This window comes from Larus michahellis, chromosome 8 (assembly GCF_964199755.1).
Source record: "Larus michahellis chromosome 8, bLarMic1.1, whole genome shotgun sequence".
Taxonomy (NCBI): domain Eukaryota; kingdom Metazoa; phylum Chordata; class Aves; order Charadriiformes; family Laridae; genus Larus; species Larus michahellis.
Genome location: NC_133903.1, coordinates 16,238,812 through 16,261,240, shown reverse-complemented (window position 1 = coordinate 16,261,240; position 22,429 = coordinate 16,238,812). Strand labels below are relative to the sequence as shown.

At 40.2% G+C, this 22,429-nt stretch overlaps 1 protein-coding gene across 5 annotated transcripts in view; it reads right to left on the bottom strand.

Moving 5' to 3' along the window:
• GTF3C1 (general transcription factor IIIC subunit 1) overlaps positions 1-22,429 on the bottom strand; it is a 44,753-nt gene that overhangs the window by 11,711 nt on the left and 10,613 nt on the right. For 4 of the 5 annotated variants that reach the window (XR_012588600.1, XM_074596736.1, XM_074596738.1 and 1 more), the window contains 20 exons: positions 20,991-21,202; positions 20,103-20,242; positions 18,140-18,293; positions 17,052-17,155; positions 15,529-15,713; positions 14,891-15,166; positions 14,512-14,657; positions 14,013-14,110; positions 12,299-12,395; positions 11,358-11,535; positions 10,049-10,184; positions 8,075-8,210; positions 6,239-6,320; positions 5,381-5,566; positions 4,664-4,821; positions 4,381-4,523; positions 4,108-4,189; positions 2,737-2,849; positions 1,734-1,796; positions 1,111-1,204 (listed from right to left, as the gene is read on the bottom strand). Coding sequence is in view for 4 of the 5 variants with exons in the window: in XM_074596736.1 (XP_074452837.1) it covers positions 1,111-1,204; positions 1,734-1,796; positions 2,737-2,849; positions 4,108-4,189; positions 4,381-4,523; positions 4,664-4,821; positions 5,381-5,566; positions 6,239-6,320; positions 8,075-8,210; positions 10,049-10,184; positions 11,358-11,535; positions 12,299-12,395; positions 14,013-14,110; positions 14,512-14,657; positions 14,891-15,166; positions 15,529-15,713; positions 17,052-17,155; positions 18,140-18,293; positions 20,103-20,242; positions 20,991-21,202 (2,783 nt within the window). In the remaining variant the exon portion in view is untranslated. The remainder of the gene's footprint in view (positions 1-1,110; positions 1,205-1,733; positions 1,797-2,736; positions 2,850-4,107; positions 4,190-4,380; positions 4,524-4,663; positions 4,822-5,380; positions 5,567-6,238; positions 6,321-8,074; positions 8,211-10,048; positions 10,185-11,357; positions 11,536-12,298; positions 12,396-14,012; positions 14,111-14,511; positions 14,658-14,890; positions 15,167-15,528; positions 15,714-17,051; positions 17,156-18,139; positions 18,294-20,102; positions 20,243-20,990; positions 21,203-22,429) is intronic. The other variant, XM_074596737.1, reaches the window with a different exon arrangement.

Below are 22,429 nucleotides of genomic sequence, written 5' to 3'. Positions count from 1 at the left end.
ACTTATTCTCTAGGCCCTTCACCAGCTTCGTTGCCCTCCTCTGCACTCGCTCCAGCACCTTGATATCCCTCTTGTATGGAGGTGCCCAGAACTGGACACAATACTCAAGGTGTGGCCTCACCAGTGCCGAGTACAGGGGGACAATCACCTCCCTGCTTCTGCTGGTCACACTATTCCTAATACAAGCCAGGATGCCATTGGCTTTCTTGGACACCTGGGCACACTGCTGGCTCATGTTCAGCCGCTTGTCAATTAGAACCCCCAGGCCCTTTTCTTCCAGGCAGCTCTCCAGCCACACTTCCCCAAGCCTGTAGTGATGCACGGGGTTGTTGAAGCACATTCCATTAGCATTGGCCCATCGATCCAATCTATCCAAGTCTCTCTGTAGAGCCTCCCTATCCTCATGTAGATCAACACTCCCGCTTAGGTTTGTGTCATCTGCAAACTTGCTGATGATACACTCTATGTCCTTATCAAGGTCATCAATAAAGATGTTAAACAGAAATGGTCCCAACACCGAGCCCTGAGGGACACCACTTGTGACCGGCCACCAGCTGGATTTAACTCCATTGACCACCACTCTTTGGGACCGCCCATCCAGCCAGTGCTTGATCCAGCAGAACGTATGCTCATCCAGGCCATGAGCCGCCATTTTTTCCATGAGAATTCTATGGGGGACAGTGTCAAATGCTTTTCGAAAGTCTAGGTAGACAATGTCCACAGCCTTTCCCTTATCCAATAATCGGGTCATCTTGTCATAGAAGGAGATCATATTCGTCAGGCAGGACCTGCCTTTCCTAAACCCATGCTGACTGGGCCTGATCCCCTGGTTGTCCATTATATGACTTGTAATGGCACTCAAGATGATCTGCTCCATGACCTTCCCTGCTACTGAGGTCAGATCGACAGGTCTATAGTTTCCCAGATCCTCCTTTCTGCCTTTTTTGTAGATGGGTGCTACATTTGCTACCCTCCAGAAAGAAAACAGACATGATTTAGTGGTGGACTTGGCAGTTTTAGATTTACAGTTGGACTCAATCTTAAAGGTCTCTTTTAACCTAAATGATTCTATGATTCTATGACCAGTAAAGTTTGGTCCAGATACTGTACCTGAAATGACTGGCAAGATTTCATCTGGTTATCTGAGAGTGCCAATGTGCTCTGAATCAGATTCTGTAGCACTAGAAAATGAATATCATAGACACTGAAAGAAAAAGAGAAAAAAAGAGTTTATTCATGGTGATTTTTGAGCAGGAGGTACCTGGATATTGAACTAGCACAAAAATATACAAACTCAATCACCTGCTTCTGAAGTAGACGCATAAAGGCATGAGATCGCTACAGCTAAGGATCATTCATGTAAAGGAGCCTGTTACGTTTTCCCTGAACTTCCACCCTGAATTTTTGGGTCAGCCCAGATAATCTGACACAAAGTTCTCTTTGATAGCATCTCCCCCTCTTAAGATATAGCACCCACCTAGAAAACATACTGTTGTCCTAATAACAGGTCACCATTCCGAGGTCATTGCTGCTGTTATTTTATTCATCAAATCTATAATCCGTGTCAGAGGTCCCTACAGCCTTGTGAAAGTATTTTTGTAATTAATAATTTATACACTGCAACAGACATGTAAAACATACTGAATTAGAAGACTGTATATGACATTCACAGATGTGAGGGCTGACACGACCTTGGAGTCCTAATGGGAGAAAATAGAGCTACTGCTACTCACCTGCTTAGACTGTCCTCTTTTGTGTTTTGATTTGTGTCTTCTCCGATAGCCAAAACTCGAAATCTAGTTCAGGGAAGGGAAAGGAAAACACTGAAACAAAGGTAACTTTCTGTGATTTTTTATCAACCCTGAAACCCAGAGGCTGACAAGTGCAACTGCTAATAAGGCAAGTGTTGAAACAGCGCAAGGGACACTGTCTGCTCCAGCAGCACTCCGCACAGGTGACAAAAATTAAAAGATGTGTCCAGACCCATCTCCCTCACGCCGCTAAGATATCTGTTGACAAGGAGATAAAACACATGGACAGGAGACAGTACAGAACTGTAGGGATTTGCTATTCTGTTGAGGTTTTGGACTTCCAGTTACTTTCGCTGTAACGCACAGCTCTTCCCAAAGTAAGAAAATTTACAGACGTGCTAAATTTGTTATCATAAAATGGTTCGAGACCCAAATTTTCACGCTTCTCTCCAATTGTTATTCGTCATGAAAAATCCTGACGATCTGGGGCTGAAGAATATTATACAAGGCTGAGTGCTCCTTTGTATCAACAGTTTTAGCAAGACTGATGATTTAGCTGAGCAACCAGCCACAAATCGCAATATAAAACGGGGCCAGTTAATCTGGAAAATGGTAAAGGGAAGTCTTCTATTGCATTAAACTGTTCCACCTGAGCACCAACATCTCTAATAGCAAAGTTGAGGATTTGTCAATTTATGAAAATCTGGCATTGTAAATTTCTGGATTAAAAGCTTCATTTAGCAAAATTGGAATAGGTTGAAATAAGCAAGCTTGCGCAAATAACTGAAAATCAGTTACATGTATTTGGGAAGTGTGGCTTTAAAAGAAACATCGTTTGTTGTATTTACTGAAACTTCTTTTGATACTAAGAGTACAAGTAAGAGGGTGTAAATCATGCATAGCAGAGAAGATTCTACTCTGAACTGCCCTCCTCTCTCGCTGTCTCAGCCCACGCGCAGAGTGAAAAGCACCGTAACTAAAATACCTGGAAAAGAGTTCCTGCAAAGTATCAGGAATCTCAAGTTTGGGATTCCCCAGGGTTGAACTGAATTTCTCTTTCAGCCTTTCCACAAACTCTTTAAACTCCTTTGCACAAACCTTAGAAAAGAAGAGAGAGAAATGTTATCAACCTCCATTTGTTAGAATGGGAAAAGACCCTCTACTTTTAAAGCGTTCATGGAAAATTCTAGTAGAAATAGCTGGTTGTGAATTATCAAGTCAGAAGCAGTACAACAGACAAGAGAACGCATCAAAGCAGCTCTGTGGAGGTTGGGTTTGCTGATTTACTTCACAGTTGCAGGTTCTGTCTGTAATCATGCTCACAGCTACAAGCAACCCACCATGAACATATGTTCTAAAACCAATTATACTGAATTAACAGCATAAGATCTCTTGCTAGAGCTTTGTTTAAGCTTCTGCTTATGTCTTTTTTTTTTTTTTTTTCTCTTCATGCCCTTCAGGCTTTGTCATGTTCTCCATTAAGTCTGTTTGTACAATCATGGCTTGGAGGACACCTGTTAACACAAGAGGAACGGTCCTGTATCTCTCTGGAAACAAGCTTTTATTTGCTTCCAAAGACAGACTTTGGGGATGGCGACACATGCCTTTATTTTGGCAATATCTCATCAGCAAACCACTACTCTTCATGTAAACAAACATGAATCTAACGACAGAACTGACTGGGGTTTTCTGACAATAATATGAATTGTCATTCCTGGATAAACACGTCTTGCCGTGACGTTGTCCCCGTTCTGAAAAAGTTTTGAAATTCAAAATGAAATTGTTTGTGCTGAAACTGTAAACAACTTTTCAATTTGAAAGTGTGTCTGATTTAAGCCATAAAAAGCTCAAAAATTAAATAAAATCTTTTGACTGATCAAATCAAGGCTTCTCTCATAAAATTTGCTTGTATTCCTGCACCCATCCACAGAAACTAAGGCAATATTTCAACATGCATCAGGAATAAAAAAAATACGAAATTACAGAGCAAAAATGTTTTCTTGCTCAGATAACAAGGAGGCTGAGAAGATTAAAAAAAACCCCCAGAAAACAAAAAAAAACCCAACCCCAGTGCATACAGATGCTCCGTCATGGATATTTATAAACAAGCACATTGAAAAAACAACATTTTTGTTGCACACCAGTGGTGTTTATGTGCCTTTGGAAAGATGCCTGTGTCCACTTTACTCCCCAACTAGCAATGATGCTGCATTTTTACAATGATGCTATTTTTAAAATAGCTAAGGGTAAAAGGGAGAGAGAGGATACGAAATCACAGTAATTGAAAGAGCGCAAGGACTCAGTAATCCAACCAGCGTAAAGTACTCTGTCACCTTTTAGAATACTTCCCTCCTACCTGTGGATCTTCATAATTATTTTCTCTATTCATGAAATCTTCAATGAGGGCTTTATCTTGGTAAACCTCAGCAAGGCAAACTCTGCAACAGATACAGTTGAAGGTGTTGTACACAGTTGAAATTTTCCCAATTTAATACAGATTTGATAGCACTAGGGTTCAAAAAAGTTGAAATTTGTAAGTCACACGAAACAAGACAAAAACATAATTTCACTTCACTTAACTTCAGGAGAATTTAGCCTATACCTAGTATATAGACAGAAACCTTCTTACTTATAATTAAGATAGGTCTGTGGATTTCTGACAATATAACGAGCTCTTCGTCCAACGGAATGAGAAGTTTTATCGAGGGACTCCTCAAAGCTGGCATGCATGATATCCCGAACTACTTGCCACGGAACAAAGGGCCCTTTCACCTGTGTGAAGAACAAACGTTTTTGGAGTTAAACTTCAGCTTTTATATACACAAACGATGGTTAGAAGCAGGATGAATTCCTAGGACTGATGAAATATGTGTTCAGTATATAGGACCTCTATTTAATGGGTCTATTAATACCTTTGCGTTTAACACATGACTAGCAATTCGGCACAGCATGAGCAGACTGTCTTCTTGCACTGTCCAGGTGACACGCAGACGTGTCATTCTCTGCAGCGCACTCTGGTCAGCTTCATCATGGTAGCGGAGTCTTTTGCTTTTTTCTACAGAATCCTCTTCTAACAAATCCAGGAAAAAAAGAAAAAAAGACAGTTATCTCAGCACTACATATTCTGATTAATTCAAACTCCTATCACAGGCAGTATCAGCACCAACTGGAGTTTGTAAAAATTAAAGACAAAAGCGACGAAGAAGTAGCAGTTCAGAAAGTAAAATGCATTAATACCTCTCTCAGGAATGAGGGAACAAGCACTTTAGTTAGCAAACTGACTACCTGGAGCATCATACCATGAAGAATCTTTAAGCCAGCTACCAAAAGTTGGCGGTGAATTGCCAGGAGCTGATCTGGCACAGACACAATTAGTTTGTAGTTTGTAGTAGTGCAATTGTGATTCGTGCACAGGCAGCAGTTAGAGCACGCTGCTGTTTTTCTGCAGAGCTAGCATCACAGCCTGGGACATCTGCAGCTCTTCACTGACAGAGGCCACCCAAAGAGATGCCCAGTGAGTTTCCATTTCCCACACTATGTGACAGTCACATCAGCTTTCCTAAACCACCTTACAGTAGGCCTATGCGTGAAAAAGAATGCGGCTTTTTCCTGATGTGTTACTTGCTTACCTTTCTTTTTCTTCTTTGTCTTCTTTCCAATGTCTTTCCTAAGCCTCTTCCTCTTTTGGCTTTTTCCACCTCTCACTCGTTTGGTTCGATCCTGGGTTGGTTCTGTACTTATTTCAATACATTCCTCTTTCTGGACAAGTGACTCAGATCCTACCTTTGCTTCTCCCAAAATATTAATTTTGTTACCTAAAATGACAGATATTTACAGTAGCAGAGCTTTATAGCAATTACATTCTACAATATTAAGGTATAAAGAGCAAATGCCAAAGTTTCAGTATATTACGACAGATGCCCTCTCAGATTTGCCCTTTGTTAGTCATGTCATTTCATGCCACTTCTCAGCAGCTCACAGAATAAAATCCCACTTAAATGAGGACCCATCAAGTAATTACTAAGTCTAGCGCACAGTGCACAAATGCAAGGGAACTGAGCTGAAGTTTTATATTCAACCTGAAGCATTTCCTCCTCCTCAGCTTAAATGTTAGGCTATGCAATTTTAACGGTGCCTAGTCATACAAAACATCGCTCCCTCTAGACTTTCTGCAAGATGCACATCAGAAATTACAAAGAATAAAAATTATTGTTCTAGAGGAAATTATTTCCACATCTATTTTACTGCCCCAGAAGCACCCTGAATCACTGTAAGGAGACAGGAACAACTCATGTCATCAATACTGGATAAAAAAATTATTGTTCCAGAAACAGGGAAGGAAATTATTTACCTATTTTACTGTCCCAGAAGCATCCTAGATTAGTGTAAGGAGACAGGAATAACCCACATCCTCCGCACTGGGTTTGACAACAACAGTAACAGCTATAATACAGTTACAGACGCCACCAACAGCATCACCATCTTACCTCCGGTGCTGAGCGGCAGGGGGTGTTTTGTTAAGAAGGTTTGGAGTCTCACTGTCAGTCCGTTTTCAGAAACTGTACTTTCCTAAGACAACACAGCTTTAAAAAAGGTGATATGCAAAAGGAGTGCACTGGTTTTAACAACACGGTACATTATATCCATTGAGTAGTGTCAGAAAAAAAATTTCAGTATAAAGGGAAAGATCTTGGGCTACAATGAAGAATTCATTTGTCTTATTATTACCACATATTTGCATGGCTCTAGAGCTTTTCTTAAATCATACTGTAATGACCGCTAGATCATGAAGGTTAGAACTTCTGCAAATCTCAAGTTTAAAAAAAGTCATCACTGAAAAGAAACGCTCAATTCTTTCATTGCTACAGAGGCTGAGCAGAATTTTCTGTAAAATGGTATTTTTTCAAAGCATTTTACATTCCAAAGGAACATCTAAAAAGCAAAAACCAAAACGCAAACACAAATACTGAGTAAATGCCTCCTACGCCATATTCTATCCACCTTAAATCTGCGCCAGAACTGACTGCAACATATTAGGAGCTTTGCCATTCTCAGCAAAACCCATTTCTCTTGTGGGGAATTCATCGGTGACAGAAGATGGTCACAGATGTGGAGAGGAAAGCTGAGACTGAAGAATTGCTGGAGGTCCTGATAATGCTGAACAACTAGATGACAGAACAGCAGATGAAATCAAGAGCGAAATGATCCTGCCTGAGGGAAGAAACAAGCAACTCTAGTTTTACATGTACACGAATTTGACCACTAGTTAGTGCAGGGTAATTACAGCCAGTCCTGTGAAAGTTCCTGTTCAATACTTGGCAATCGTCAAAAAGCAAAGCAAATGTAAGGAATTCTTAGGAAAGGAAAGAAAGATAACGCAGCTGTAAAAATGCATGGTTGGCCACAGCCTGAAAGCACTACGTGATTCTGTTTCCACCTTAAAATGGATATAGTAGAACTAGAACAGCTTAAAAGAAAGGCAACGAGAATGATTAAAGGCAGAACAGGATCCATGCTGGGAAAAGTTAAGTAGATGCCAGTCTTTAAAAAAAAAAAGAGATGATAATAGGAAACATGAGAAATGTTTACAGAATCAAGTGAAACAGAAGGGTAAAGGAGAATGGTATTTTTCACAGCTTCCCTTCATACTACAATTATTAGGGAGCTTAAACCATCAAAAGGAAGTGGTGACACATAATATTACTCTGAAACACTTTGCTACATGAGGTTGTGGATACTAAAGATTTACATGTGTGCAAAAAAACAATCAGAAATATTAACGCTAGAAGAAAAAGCTATTAACCGCTTTGAAACATCACCCCCAGGTTTATAATGGCCTTGAGCCAAACTTGCAGAAAGCTGGGAGAATATTCTGAGAAAATATCCCTATACAACTCCCTTGCTCTTACAACCTTCCCTACAAATCTTTTGTTGTCAGCCATCAGAGACAGGACATTCTGATTTGCTTATGTTGAGCTTCCTAGTCATTTTTTTTTCTGTGTATATTTCCTTGTTCTGGATGTTTCAGTAAGGCAAGAGGTACCACTAAGTAATCTAAATTGCTTGCTTAAGAAAGTATTTCTCCTTTGCTTGAATGTACTGTCAAATTCCGTTCAGATAACATTTATGTCCAGCCCTTTCATTCACTTCCGCACCAAGATTTACCACATTTGGCATTCATTTCTCTCCAGCAATGGAAAGCCTTACTGAGACACATGGCTGAGAAAGCATGCAAGCAGCAAGATTTTGTTACCGGTATCTCAACCTTAAGAATCTTAAAGTTTGGAAAAGTCATTACAGTATATAAATTTTAAAAGACCCACCTTCCTAGTCTTATTGATGATGTAGCTTGTCCAGATCCAGTTGCGTTTTAGATGCCCGTAAAAGCTGGAATCCAGACCTGCGGCTCCTAACCCATCTCCAGGGATAGTGCCATCATCAACCACCTCTCGGCTGCCTCTAAGAGAACGAGTAACAAAATATATAGTAATTATTTTGTAGAGAGCGCCTTCTCAGCCGCTCTTAAGTGATGTGTGTGCAATATGCAGAACTCCCCCTTGCCCTCCCAATTTAAATAGGGCTGGGAAAGCAGAGGCCATTCCCATAACCCTCTTCCAGAAGCAGCACAACAACAATGTTTTTCCATTAAGTTTAAAGACTGAGCTTTCAGTTTAAGGATTACACTCACAGCAACTTCCTTATTGTTAACTAAGTTCCAATGGCCGTGTTAAACCCTGTTCTCAGCACTATTCCTGCCACAGGACTAGAGAAAATACCTGCGCAGGTGAAAAGCTTTCTCAGGACTGGGGGAAATCTTCCACAGGAACTAAAGGCAATCAGTCACACTGACTGTCAAGTACTGGTCTCTCCAGTTTTCTAACAAATACGTTAAAACTTGTTTAAATACATGTGCAAGCCAGAAAAACAATGCACTGCAATTCTCTCCCTGGAACGAGGATGAAACTAACAATGAATACCATGTAATGGACAAACTGGTACCCTTCACGAATAAGCTACTTAATTGTAACTGTGGTGTTACAGTATAGAATAAAATAAAATAAAAAAAAAAGATGTTTTTTCATCTTTATAAATACGACACTTTGCAAGAAATCGTGGAGACAAACTTACTTCCTAAAAAAATACAATAATAAAAAAATTCAAACTATGAATGAGCTTTGCATATGCAGCAGATCCGAGAGCTCTGACAGCGCAGTAATAACACCAAAGAGTATTTTTGAAATCCTGTCTCACCTTACAAAAAGACTTTTGCAAAGCTACCATGAAAAAATTATTTCAGTCAAGCTTTCAATAGACAACTCTTTCATTATAACATTAGACCATCAATTAAATCCAAAACCTGTTTCTTAACCTTAAAGATGTTGCAGTCCTCTTCAGCCTAACTGCAAGTCAAGCCCAGATAGCCAAATTAAAAGATTTCTTACACACAATGGAGACCTTATGCAAAAGTTGAACAGAATTTTTTTTCTATCAGCAAAGATCAGTGGAATTAGGTTCCCCCAACTCCTTTTTTTTTAAGATAACTTGATGTATCTACCTGTAGCACTGAACTAACTGAAAATACTTTTAAACAGACTGTTTATCTAACCAGAATAGAATATGGACAAAACTAAACCCCGGTGCACAACAGTCAATCTAAATCAGTAGAGCTGGCATTCTGCGTGGCTGCCCCAGGCTGCAGGTACACAAGCCTCGCAAGGATTCTGCTTGTGATTAGGCAGAAGATGAAGTGCCCCAGAAAGCACGGCCAGATTTCACCAGTGGACGCCAACACCATATTAGAAATTATCTGTAAACGATACGCGGCAAATTGCAACACTGAAGGACAGATTTCAGAATGTGACACTGGGGAGCTACTGAAGCTACAGGGTACTTGAGATACCATGATATAAAGCACAGGAACAGAGAATCTTTAAATTTTTCACTTGCATTAAGTGTACTTCGGAATTACTCCTTCCCTCTCAGCTTTGCTGTTCTCAAGACTCTTGCAAACACTTATCTGTGCTATTTTGGAAGAAAAATCTGAATCTGTTTTACCCATTCCTCTAGCATGAAAACTTGCTTGGTAGACAAGTTACTTGTAAACATGATACATAACTACACATCTTTATAATCAGATAGCCTCTGAATGACAAAAAAAAAAAACCCGCAACCCCACAACAAACAACTGAAATGCCAGAGTCTTAACTGCATTTGCTATTGAGTAACATCCTCAAAAACAGAACAGTTCTTTTTGCCCACTCGATTCAAGCAACAAAAGAAAGATGATGACGACATACGTGGTATATTCCAACATCGCACACTTTCGTTCCAGATTGTGTTTATCCACTGCTGACTCCTGCTCCATTTCGACATCTAGTGCAGTCTCCTCCCCTTGAAGGCTACTTTTCTTTGAACGAGGGCAGCGGACAACTCCTAGACATACAAATGGTTGTGACTATCAGCATGAGAAAGAAAGACTTCAACTCATTTTCAATCTGCCCTGCTATGGCAAACTACTGCTCCCGAACAGGACAAATATTTTTACCACTTCTTAGTAAAACATGCTACCTTCTTACGGAGGTAGGGTATAGCAGAGGAGTCGCGTGATGGCTTTATAGTAACAGAACTCAAAGGTAGGGAAAGCCCCCAATTTCTGGCTTACTACTGCTTTTTGGCTGCCCACGCTACAAAGACAACAGGGCAGGACCAGATCTCAGGCAAGTATCAGATCTAGAGGCTCGATATAAATTTAAATCCAGGACAGAACGATTTTCCCCTCAAGGCTCAACATGGAAAATACTTAACTGGAACACACCAAAGCTTCCATAAACATGCAAACGGGTGAAACAATATCATTCCCATATTTTGGGGGCTAGGAGCAATCCTGGTCTGACCAGCCTGCAAAAGCTGCAACAGTCACAAACACACTACCAGTTGACAAATGTGTAAGGAGCCTTTTGTACATAACTGCTTGAATGCAAAAGTAAGAGAAAATTACAGATAGATCCTTTTACCTGACTAAATTACAGACATACTGAATAGCGTTGGTCTAGGGTTTCAGGAGAAATCTCTTGCCTCCAATTTTATTTTTAATAAAGTATACTTGTTGTATCTGTAGATCCTATTTTAAACTGTAAAAGGACCAAGCACAAAAATAAACTCCAAAAACCTGGGGTGGGGCTAAAATCCCTTAACTTCCCTCATCTTACTCGGGCCCTCTATTAGAAGTTCTAGCAACACCTTTCTAAGGAAAAGGGACCTCTGTTTAAACCGGTAGAGAGCTATGGTGAAAACAGACTAATTATTTTCAAAAAGGCTTTTTCACGACTGAATTCAAATCTAAACAGGGCTATTATCAAATTTGATGCTTTTAACAGGACAGCAATGTTTTTCCTTTAACAATGCTCTGAAAATTTCAACTGGATCTCAACTTCATCGAATTATACAGAGAGAACTTCTAGCTTTTTTTGATGCACAACCAGCCAACAGAACAAAACAGTGGAAGTGACCAAAGAGAGCCTGCCTGAAGCTTTAGGAGAGGAGGAGGAATTGTGGTATGAAGAGAATAAACAGTAAAGGTGATAAGAATGTACGTTTATACCATACCCAAAGGTGTATTAAGGCAGACACACTGCAAATCAAACCAGAAGTTTTCCACATCCTGTATGGTGTTCAGGACGTACAGGCGTCTCTCAAACGGGCGGCTACTTTGAGCCAGGTTATAGTGCGGGTCACAGATAGTGGTATCAACAATCACAGCGTTTCTCTTCATATACACAAAGACCTGTCAAATACAGTACGTTTCTGGCTGTTAGGTAAAAATCATTGAAATTGCCTGATTTACAGGACGCAACTCAATCTAGCTTAGGCCTGCTCGGCATTTCTTTCAGTCTTTGCTGTTTTGAGCCAGCACTGATAGAAGGCACACCCATCCCCACCCCCATTGCATTGTATTCCCAAACTTCCTTTGCCAGCGATCCAGAAATTTCATTTCTAGATTTAGAACAGTTTCTTTTCCCTGCTTGTGCACAGGATATTTCAAGTTTCCACAGAGAGCGACCATTTCCTACAAGCTCTCATTCAGGATTTGGATAGATGTATTTTGGGGACTAATTATCTTTCTTATCCTCATAAAGTATATGTTGGAACTGCCTTCTTTGCATGTGCTCTCAATTTATAAAAAGATGTGTAAGAATGTCACTATTTTCCCCTGATCAGTGACTTTATTCTGTGTCAGACATCCAGTGCCTAACGCCTTGATGGAAAAGAATGTGGCAGGCTCGTTTTTCATAAAGTGCTGCCAGCTTGGAACCTCCTAGATCATTACTGTGTGCAATGTTCAGCATTATACACTCCAGAAAGAGGTAGAAATTCTCTGCACAACTTTCAATATGTCACTTGAATCTGGAGGTTTGCGTATACATCTGAAACATCAGGATTTTACTTAAATATTTAAGGTAGTTACAAACCCTAAATCTTGCATTTATTTCACTGGACAGAGAAAAAAAAAGGAAGAAAAAGAATGGCTAAATGTTTTAAAAAATTACCTGGTCTTTGTCTTGAAACTTCTCTGTTGGGCCAAACTGTATCAGTCCCATATAACATAATCTTTGAAGGTTTTCTACCACTGAAAAGATGTACCTCCTGCAGCAATATTAGGAGTATTACAATTAGCACTCATGAAAACAGTAAAAATGATAGCAGAAAACATCCCATTTCCATGCAGTGACCTGAAGCTTCAGGAAATCACTGCTTTTTTGAACTACAGAGTTTTAAAATTTCTGAAGTGGTATTTTTGTTTGCTTTGTCAGCCTATGGAAAATATATAATATCCCAAAGCTCCAAATTTCCTTTCCTCAAATCACACACGCAATATTTTAGCCAAATACTAATTAAAATTTTGCTGGCAAAGAACAAAATTAGCCAGAAATACCATATGTAAGAATGAATTAAACAAGGTCAGAACACCAGCAGATCTGCAGACAATTTTATGTAATGAAAAGAAGACATGAGTAAGAAAACATGACTGTTAAATATGAGCTGATACGCCTTCACACTTGTACGTATAAAGAACTGGGCAACGGTCCTTGTAGTTAAGGTTGTTTAGAAATACCGCTCCAAGAAACTGCTTTCAGTTGCTTAGAGCTTTGGCAGAGCAAAAAGTGCAACATTTCCCATGCTGCATATCTACTTACATGGCAAAATTCTGGAAGTTGCGGGAAACTTCCGCAAGATCTAGTTTCTGAGAGAGAGTTTGTAAAAAAAAAAATTAGCTTTGCTCATATGTAACTTCACTAAGGTCTAAGTTTTGCTGTGCAGTTCGATGGGAATTTTACTTTGGCAGGAGTTTTCTCTGGGGCTCAGAAAGATCATTTTGAGAAGCCTAGAAACACTGATGCAATTTGGCCGAGTTAGAAGTTTTAGTGAATTGGGGGAGCAAAGAGACAACTTGGTTACATGGCATACTGTTCTGCATAAACCCATCAGATGGGGCCTACAGATTTCAGCAAATACCATGAATCCAGCTTCCTTGTTACTAAGATTCAGCAAGTAATAGGTTAGGAACTGCAAACCTGAGCTGACCACAGGTCTTGACAGCTGATGTTGTTCACTATTCATTCACCAACGACACATTTGCAGGTTTGCAAAATGCTGTATAAGCCTCCAACCATCCAAATCCACACCATTTAGCATTGACTTTCTGGGGAAACTAACGTGGTGCTGTTGATTCCACATATTCAGATCACTTCAATGTTGCTTTCCCTTCCTATCTTCAGTCCAATCTCAACTTGAATGGCAAAAGGATCAAAATCTCAAAAGGAATGGCAAAGAATGGCAGACATGCCACTGAGAGCAGGAGTAGAAATTGAATGGCATGTATGAGCAGCAGGAACTGGGAAACGCGGCATCTTCTGAAAGATTTATGAAAGACAGCAACATTTAGACTCCATTAAATTCTGAATTTAGCCACAGTCAGGAGTGTGTTTTATACAGAAGTAACATCCTGCTCATGAGTTATGAAGGACAGAACCTTCCAGCTCTCAAACGCTGCCTGACAGCATGCATGAATATTGTTTATTAGTTTCTTATTACCTTCTATTTGGGAGAGAAAAATACAATTTGGCACACTGTCCTTAGAAGATTGATGATCCTTGTCTTAAGTAGCAAAGTTCTCTTTGACACAAACAGGAAATAACTGAGAAAACAGTCCACCGCTGTTGTTTCCTCCCTAGAGCCATTTACTTTGACTCGTCTGCTTACCTTTTGTAGAGAAGCTGCTGTCGGACTGACCTCGGAAGAAATCTGATCAGAGTGTGCTTTTTTAGGGGATCATTTAAAAAATCTTCCAGACCATCCACCTAGAATTATTTTCAAAGTTAATCAAAATGCAAAATGTAACTATCCTTTAACGTATCAAGCATTGCTACCAGAACTGTCTACTGAAATATTTTCTAAGCAAATGTTACTGCTTTTGTAAAATCCTTAAACATTATTCCTGTTAATCAACGAGGCAGAAGATTCAGTGAGATTATAAAAAGCTCTTTGCAAAATATAAGCCTAAGAATTTGCAGTATTACAGAGCTATAAATTTTTTTTCATTGTGACACTAAAAGCAACTAACTTTTCCGTAAAAAAACTAAAATACCTACTCTCTGATGGCTAGTTTTGTTAAAATAGACCGAGAGGATATTTGTTACTGTACAGTTGATATCATCAGACTTTAAAGTAAAGCAAATGTAAAACAAAAAGTGCACTGTACCTTGTAGCTGACTTGCACTATCTGAACAAAGATTGAGAGAGGCAAGCAGAGAAGAATGTCACTAACAAGAGCCCATCCAAATCCAAACTCTCTGTGAACCGGGAGGGGAGGGACATAGCGCATCCAGGACACATCATCCACATACACTAGGGACAAGAACACCGGCTTAGACTCAGACAGGACAAACCTAACAGTTATACTAACAGTTTTACTGCGAGTGTTCAAGCAGAACACATTTAGCAGGTCATAGCGTGGAAATCTGAAAATCTAAAGTGACCTGAAAATAATCTAAACCATTGATTTTCAGTCTTTTTTGAAGTAGACTTATCTTTTTTTCCAGTGTTGAACCATGGCAAAGTCAGGAGGTGCCACTTCTTACCTGTATGATTAGACAACTCTGCTTCACTCTCCTGCGCGGAAATCTCAGGATTCACCATAGTTGTCATAATTTCTAAGGTCCCGTCTGGTTGTGCTTCAAGCACAGCTGCAGTCCCATCCTGCCCTTGTTTGCTGCCTTTCTTCTCGCCATCACTACCTCCTTTTTGGTGTGTTCCATTTAAAGGGTGTCCATAAATTAAGTACCAGAGGAACATGTGAACCATTCTCAAACGGGGCATTTTGGGAAGAAAGCCAAGAGAACGCCCAAGTCCTGGCACTGGGAGGGAAGATTAACCAAACAGAAATAAAAACAGGATTAGAACAGGAGAAATATTCACCTCTGCAAAAGTGATGTGAAGAAAACTGTAAGGAAAGATGGCTGGAAGTAAATAGAAGTTGCAAATAGTGTGGCAAGTGGTAAAAAAGTAGTAGTGAATGCAAATACTCCAGTTCACAATTGTAAAAAAATAAGCAGCTAAGAAGACATTGGATAGTGAGGCTGCTCTAATGTAAACCAAATTTTTCTTCGTAAAAGAAGAAAAAAAACCCACTTGCGCCTTAAATGAGCCCAACATCTGAAAGCGATTATTAATAATAAATGGGAAAGCGAAAGATGGCAGAAAACACAGTTAGCTGTACCTGTAACAGGGTGGTAGTTTTTCAGCTGAGTTATGCCCATTTTTTCATCAGTTTTTCTTGCCCGACTATTATTATCAGCTTTACATGAGCTTTCTTGCGTTTCTCCTGAATCGGGAACTGCCTCTTGCCCCAGGTTTTCTTCCTCAGCGTGGTCCTGGGATGTTGGTGTCTGGGGAACTTTAATCCTGTATTAAAACCAAACAGCATTTTGGTAAAAATTAAGCAGACGCTCATATTTTATCCAAGTTGAACAGAGATGGCATCACTAGGGCTGGTAACTAAGAAATGCAACTCTCGTCTTTGTGAAAGGAGGATGACCTTGAACACTTCCTCCTACTAAATGATACTGAATATTTTGATAGAAAACAAAAGGTCCTTTTATGGGCTTATTTGAAAAGATAAGCTGGGCAATGGAATTCAACACACACAACTCTATTCTCTACTGATATGAAATTCCTTTTCTTTAATTAATCTTTTCAGGCAGAAGGTGCAAATGGAAGCTTGTGATTTTCATTTGAGAATGCATAAATAGTCCCTAAAGAAGGAACCAAAATCCCATCCTAGAGAAATGTTCTCCTTATGAGGCTACCTGATCGTGTTTCTTTTTTATGCTTTGTCTCCAAAGCCATGAATCTGATGTTTTCTGCTGCCCAGCAGACTTGCGCTTGGGTGACAATCTCAGCCTACACTTATGACTAAGGTGTTGAGAAGCACAATTTCAACGTGGAACACCCTCAGATTCTCCTCCTCTTAAGAAAGCCCTCAAACAGCCGGGTATCAGTGCCAGCTCGGCACTGATACCTTTATTGATGTTTTAAAAGGTAAAAGGTGAAGCAGTCTTGTGTAAAAGTTACCTAAGGCTTGCAAGTTTGCCAAAAATTGAAGTTCAAATCTTTTGTGAATTAAGAAGTCTATGCCTATACTTCAATTAGAAGTCTCCCTCTGATGATTTATCTGCCCATACCTCACATACACAAGAAAGTGCTTAAATCTCAAAAAAAAGAGAGTGGGAATTTCTCCCTAATTCCCATCTCTCTCTCTCTGTAGCTATGGCGAACCCTACATTTCCTTCAAATGCGGCACCAGGATTACAGGCCTAACCTGGGCCTAAATATGCTACTAACCAAAGGCTGAAAATTAAGCATTTTAGTGTTGGCCATGGGTAAGCCTCATTCTCCATGAACAGGGGAAGCTCTTTAAACGGGGCTGTTCTAGAAGACTAGCTGGGGGTGTGACACCATGTGAGGACAGCCTCTCTGAAACGCGAAGCAAAAGGAGCATGGAGAAGTCAAGACCTTGAAGCTAAAGCTTAAAGTCCAGCCGATCAGAGTTCAGTTCCTTTCTTCCTGACTTTGAGAGATATTCAGCATCTTGCTTCATCTTTGTGCTTTGATTTCTCTACTGTTAAAGAGGCAGCTAATTTTTCTTTTGTTTACTTTGTGTTTATTTCCTCTGCATATTTTTTGCGTGTGCTGGATAAGCCAAGTTCCCCACCAACCATACAAACCATCATTGCAACTTGCCTGTTTGCTGTGCTCGAATTGGAGATTCGGAAACGCACCTGCTCAATGGCGCTTTTTACAAGGGGATCATTAGGACTCACTGAAGGATGCACAACAAACTCTACCTGTTCAGAGCAGCAGAAAACAAACAAGAAGTATTTATGGAGACAATGGCTCTTAATCAGATGCATAAATTATCAGATATTAATAGACAGTTAATTAATGGTAGGACAATGGTTAAAACCTATGGAGGTTTACTAATTTACAGAATATTAACATTTCTGGATCAAAACTCCCATTGCTAGTTTGTAGTAAGCAACAGGCCAGACCGTATGGTCGCTGTACCAATAAAGAGTTAATTTCATTTCTACAAACCTCAGGTTTTTGGGTTTTTAAAATCTGAAATATTTGGGGAACAGACACTTCAACTTGCAAATATTAGGCTGAAAGGGATAAATGAGAAGCCATACCTCATAAGGCCAAACTAATACATATTGTTGCTGAATGTACACACACAATTCAGATAGTAAGATTTCTTATGTGCTTTACAGTAATTGTGCAGCAGGGTATTTTCAATAGATTCTCTCCCTGCTTATGAACATTTCACACTAGACTTGCAATGACAAGTCTCAGCTTTACAACCACAGACATTTTACTTCCATAAACCTCAAAAACAGTGGATTTTTGTTTTTTAAAAAATAGATCGCATTCTAGAAATTTCAACTCAGACACTAACTTACGATTTCTCATACACTCCTGGCTTTCAAAAGGGGATTAAATAGAACTGTGTTGCAGCCCAACAGCGCAGGGAGAGAACCATGAATTGCATAACTCATAGGCAGCAGCAGCTCTCAGAAAGGAAGTTCAGAGACTTTGATCTCTGGACTATTCCTCGGTCACACAATTATCTGCAGCACAATAATTGAAAGCACTAATCTGGTTTTCACAGTAGCTTTGTTTGGGACATGTAGCTTCTGGGCAGCTTGACTGTGGGTTCTGCTACAAAAAGTAAAGTCATCCATATATTTCATTAAAACGGCCTGAAACATTTTGATAGATCAGAAAGTTGTGAGAAAAGCTGCTTCTGCTGCCAGAGTTTGTGCAGTCACCTTTTTACTAATCCCATCTTGAATGACTGTAGTACGATAGACTCTGAGGAGTCCTTCTCGCGCAAGCTTCTGTACCAGCCGTACAATCGACTTCTTGCAGCATTTAGTGGAGACACCTTCTTGCTTCTCTTGATCCATGACCATTTTCTGAAGCCTAAAAGATGGAAAAAACACCTTGCATTTTAGGCAGTTTGGAGCATGGCAGGGCTTAAGCAGTTCGTTAGAGGATGTGGGGTGAATGGGTATTTCCCTCCTTCTAGCAATTACTGGTCACTTTTGCCTTTTGCTGTAGATAACTGGTAACTTAGCCTTACATTTCAGGTGTGTTTTCTTTGTAATCAAGCATATCCTTTTTCCATGAGGACTGCTGTTCCGATGGCAGTGAATGCTCAATGCCAGATTTCTCTGTGTATGGCTACAGCGCAATTATGAATCCAGCCTCCCTAAGGTCAGAAAAACCTACGGCTTTTTTTAAGTGGTGATTAAAAGAGTCCTGCCCATGGCAAGGGGGTTGGAACTAGATGGTCTTTAAGGTCCCTTCCAAACTAAACCATGTTATGATTCTACGATAAGCAGTTTATATTTCCACTTGTGAGCTTAGTTCAGCTTGGGGCAGAAGGAGTTTACTTAGTGGCGTTCAGAGCTCAGAAACTACAGATGCACTCACAATACAGATACACACATCCCATCACTTGAAGCCAGCTCGCTTCTTCCCTTGTAGCAGTTTGCAGGAGTGCACTCAGACCCTACTCTCCTAATGCCTGTTTTCATGCACTTTTTCACAAATACCTCAAACCCTGACACTTTCATGCCTGGAGAGTCAATTCTGAAAAAGGGGAGGGTATTAAGGGAATGAGGCAATAAGTGAATGTACATGTGGACTTCCAACTTTTTCAAAAGACTACCACTCCCGGTAACTAACATAATTGCAGTGGCAACACCAGCAAATTTCCTTGGCAGAGTCTCTGGAGGGGCAGAATTTTCAGTAGTGCTGAGGGAATCTGTGAGCTACCTGTGGCAGCACTGAAGGGGACAGCTGAGACCTGAAATATCTTCTGGGCCTGCACTTAGATGTGACTACATGAATCAGTGATAAAGCAGGTGCCAGAAGACTAGGCTCTAATTTTACAACACTGCAACTGAACTAAGTGACAGAAGGCTTCAAAATTCTCAAACCAGAGGAAAATAAGGACATGATTTCATACTAAATTCCTATAGCAGGCAGCCCTATGTGCATTGACATGCCAGGATCTTATGTGCTGACACAGAAGATGGATGGTGCAATCCTATTTGCGACCACACAGTCCTGCCAATTTGGAAGCTGGGACTCCAGGAGAGCACCAGAATTTCCATTTCTCTTTGGAGGTGAATCTTAAAAGGCTAAAAGACATTATAACATTCGGGAAGTATCTTTAGTCCAGACAAGGCATCAGGAGAAGACATGTAATGATACCACATAAAACTGCAAAAAAAGCAAACTTCCGGCACCCTGCTAGAATCCTGGTGACCAATGACGACTGACATAAAGACATAGAGTCTCTACAGTCCGTGACAGAACAACACATGAACAATTTTTGAAACGATGTGGAAATAAAACTTATACAGAGGAAAGAATCCTCAAGCAGGGAAGCACTGTATCTTACTATGTGGCCCCAAGCACTGCCATACTGTGAACGGTGAAAAAAGTTCTCTGATTTCTATTTATGGGACATATGCTGTATAAAAACTCACTTGTGTAATTATCTGCAGAGAACTTCCAAACAGCTGATCAATTTTTAAGATTCTGTATAACTTCAACACCCCACACCTTCCTCGTGCCATCCTTTCCAACATTATCGCATATAGTGCCATCAGGGATAAGAAAAGACACCAATGGCACAAGCATACAGATTGCTTGCTAAAGTAGTGCTTCTGCTACCAAAATGCATCAGGCTCCTAGTACACTCTTTTTAGATGGACTCACGTGAACAAGCTTTCAATTAGCCGGAGGTTCCGAACAGCTTCCACGATGAGATTTCGGCGCTTCAGCAGCCTGTATGTTTCATGAGATCTCTCCACTGCTGTAGCTTTGGAACGCTTTTCCTTCTTTTGGCCACCCATCTGCTAGCGCACAGTACGGACAAAACAAAAATTTTACACATACTATTCAATGTCTTCAGCCCAACACTGGTTCCTCACACAGTAGCATCTGAGGAATTCACAGTTTCGATGCATTTATTTGTAACAAACTAGTCAGATGGGGATTATATTTCATCTCCCCTTCACAGGCAGGGAACCAAGGCAGAAACTATGATATCCATGTAGTTAAATGCAGAGTTTTATGCACTTTCTCTGTCCATCCCACATTCTGAGCCATTTGGAGTTGAGAGTTTTGGCCTAGAGAGCCGTTAACTGCCTTAACATCACGCTGAGTCCAAGCCAACATAACCTCTTTCAGAAAGGCTGCTTCTCCCAGGTTCAGCCCTGCAGCAGTGAGGCTACACAACTTTCATGTTGAAGCCCATTTATTCCTCCTGGTTTAGAGCAGACTGACGAGATGATATGCAGCACTTGTGTGCACAGACAGCCATTAAGTGATGGCACACATTAAGTCAACACAGGGAATTTGGAGAGCACCAGGGAAGTAACCCAGAACTGTATTTCAGACGTCTACCTTCCTATCTCCTGGAATAATCTGTACTTATACAATGCAGCCAAAATAGAACTGTACTTTGAAATTAAATTAAAAAAACAAAACAAAACAATCCCATCAATTAATACAAAAACTATAGCTTGGAGTTTTGCTGTAAAAGTTCATAACTTAGCTCAGACAGCCATACAAACAAGAAAATATTAAGACATGTGATCTTACCTTAGGGTCCTCAAGTCTGACCTCCTCCACCACAGCCACATCCCCATCTTCATCAGTGCACTGAGCACAGGTGGGAAGATTGGAATCCTGCTTTAGAGTTTCCAAAGTAGTACTCTCCCCCGAAAGGCTGTCTGGGAGCTCCTCGGGCTCTTCAAGAATTTGAGGGGAGGGCAGCTTCTTTCCCTGAGACTTCACAGCTGTTGGCTTTGAGCCTGGTTTAAGAGCAAACAGCCTTGTAATTGTTCTGCTCTCAGTTTCCTGTAAATGTTCAGCTTCTCCCCCTATAAAAGGCCTTCCTCCCCCATACACCCAGGTAACTGCACTTAAAACCATTCTTATACATTTTTCATGTATTCTTCTACCCTGCTGGAAGCAGTAGTTTGATTCTGAATGACTGCATTCAGTCTCCAAAAGTAAAGATTTTTAAAAAAGTGAACTCCCTGTCATCAAATAATTCTCTCCAAGCAGAAGCCTCTTCCTAGGCAGACTTAGAAGACCTTGAAGGGCCGGATTAGCTTATCCAGAAACTGCTGCCTGAAGAAAGGAGAGTTTCTGTCAAAAAGATTCTCAAGTTCTGCCAGAAACCTGACTTTTCCAATTCAAAGCAGAACGAGAATAAGGATTTAGTATTACTGCAAAGATAATCTACATACGAAATGGAGATCTGTTCTCATCTCTTCCCTTGGAGCTTATCAGAGCAGTTGTAGGAGCATTCAAATAGTTAAAATAAATAAATAAACCAAAGATGTGCTTTTAAAACATCCCCAAAAGGCTATTAGCTTTCACATGAAGATGCTCCAAATAACTAAAGAAAAAGATGAAGCAATTAGCTTTAGGAGACAAGACATTTTTGTTACAATATGCTTAGATGAGTAAGGCTGTGGGTTAACTCATCCCAAACCTATTGCTGTTTGAAAGCAGTTAGTTACCATCTTCTCTGGCTTCAGACGAGAAGTCAGTATTACTCTACGTAAATCCACCCTGCTGGAAGGTTTGCACCAGTATATAAACAAAGATATTTTACACAGACTCTAAGGCTTGATACCAGACATTTCCAACTGAAAAAAACCACTGCTAAAAGGTGAAGAATTTTTTTGTTTCAATTAAGCGGCTGGTCTGTCAGCTCCTGTGCTATTTGCCACACCTAAGATGACATTTACATCTCCAATGGCATGAAATGATGCATTTTAATGAGAGGCACAGCCCACCTTTTAAAGAAGAAATAAAACATTTCAAGAAATATTTCAGTGTTTCAAGAAAGACAAAGCGTGTTCAAATCCCTTCTGAATTCTTCAAGGACTTTTTTAAAAGCTCGAGCTCTACCAAGATGGTGCTCTCTGATGGGCACGGCCTGAGCTGTGAGATATTATGAAAAACAGAAACCGTGACAGATTCTTTGTCAGTTCATCATAGAACATCCAAGGCAGATACAAAATTTA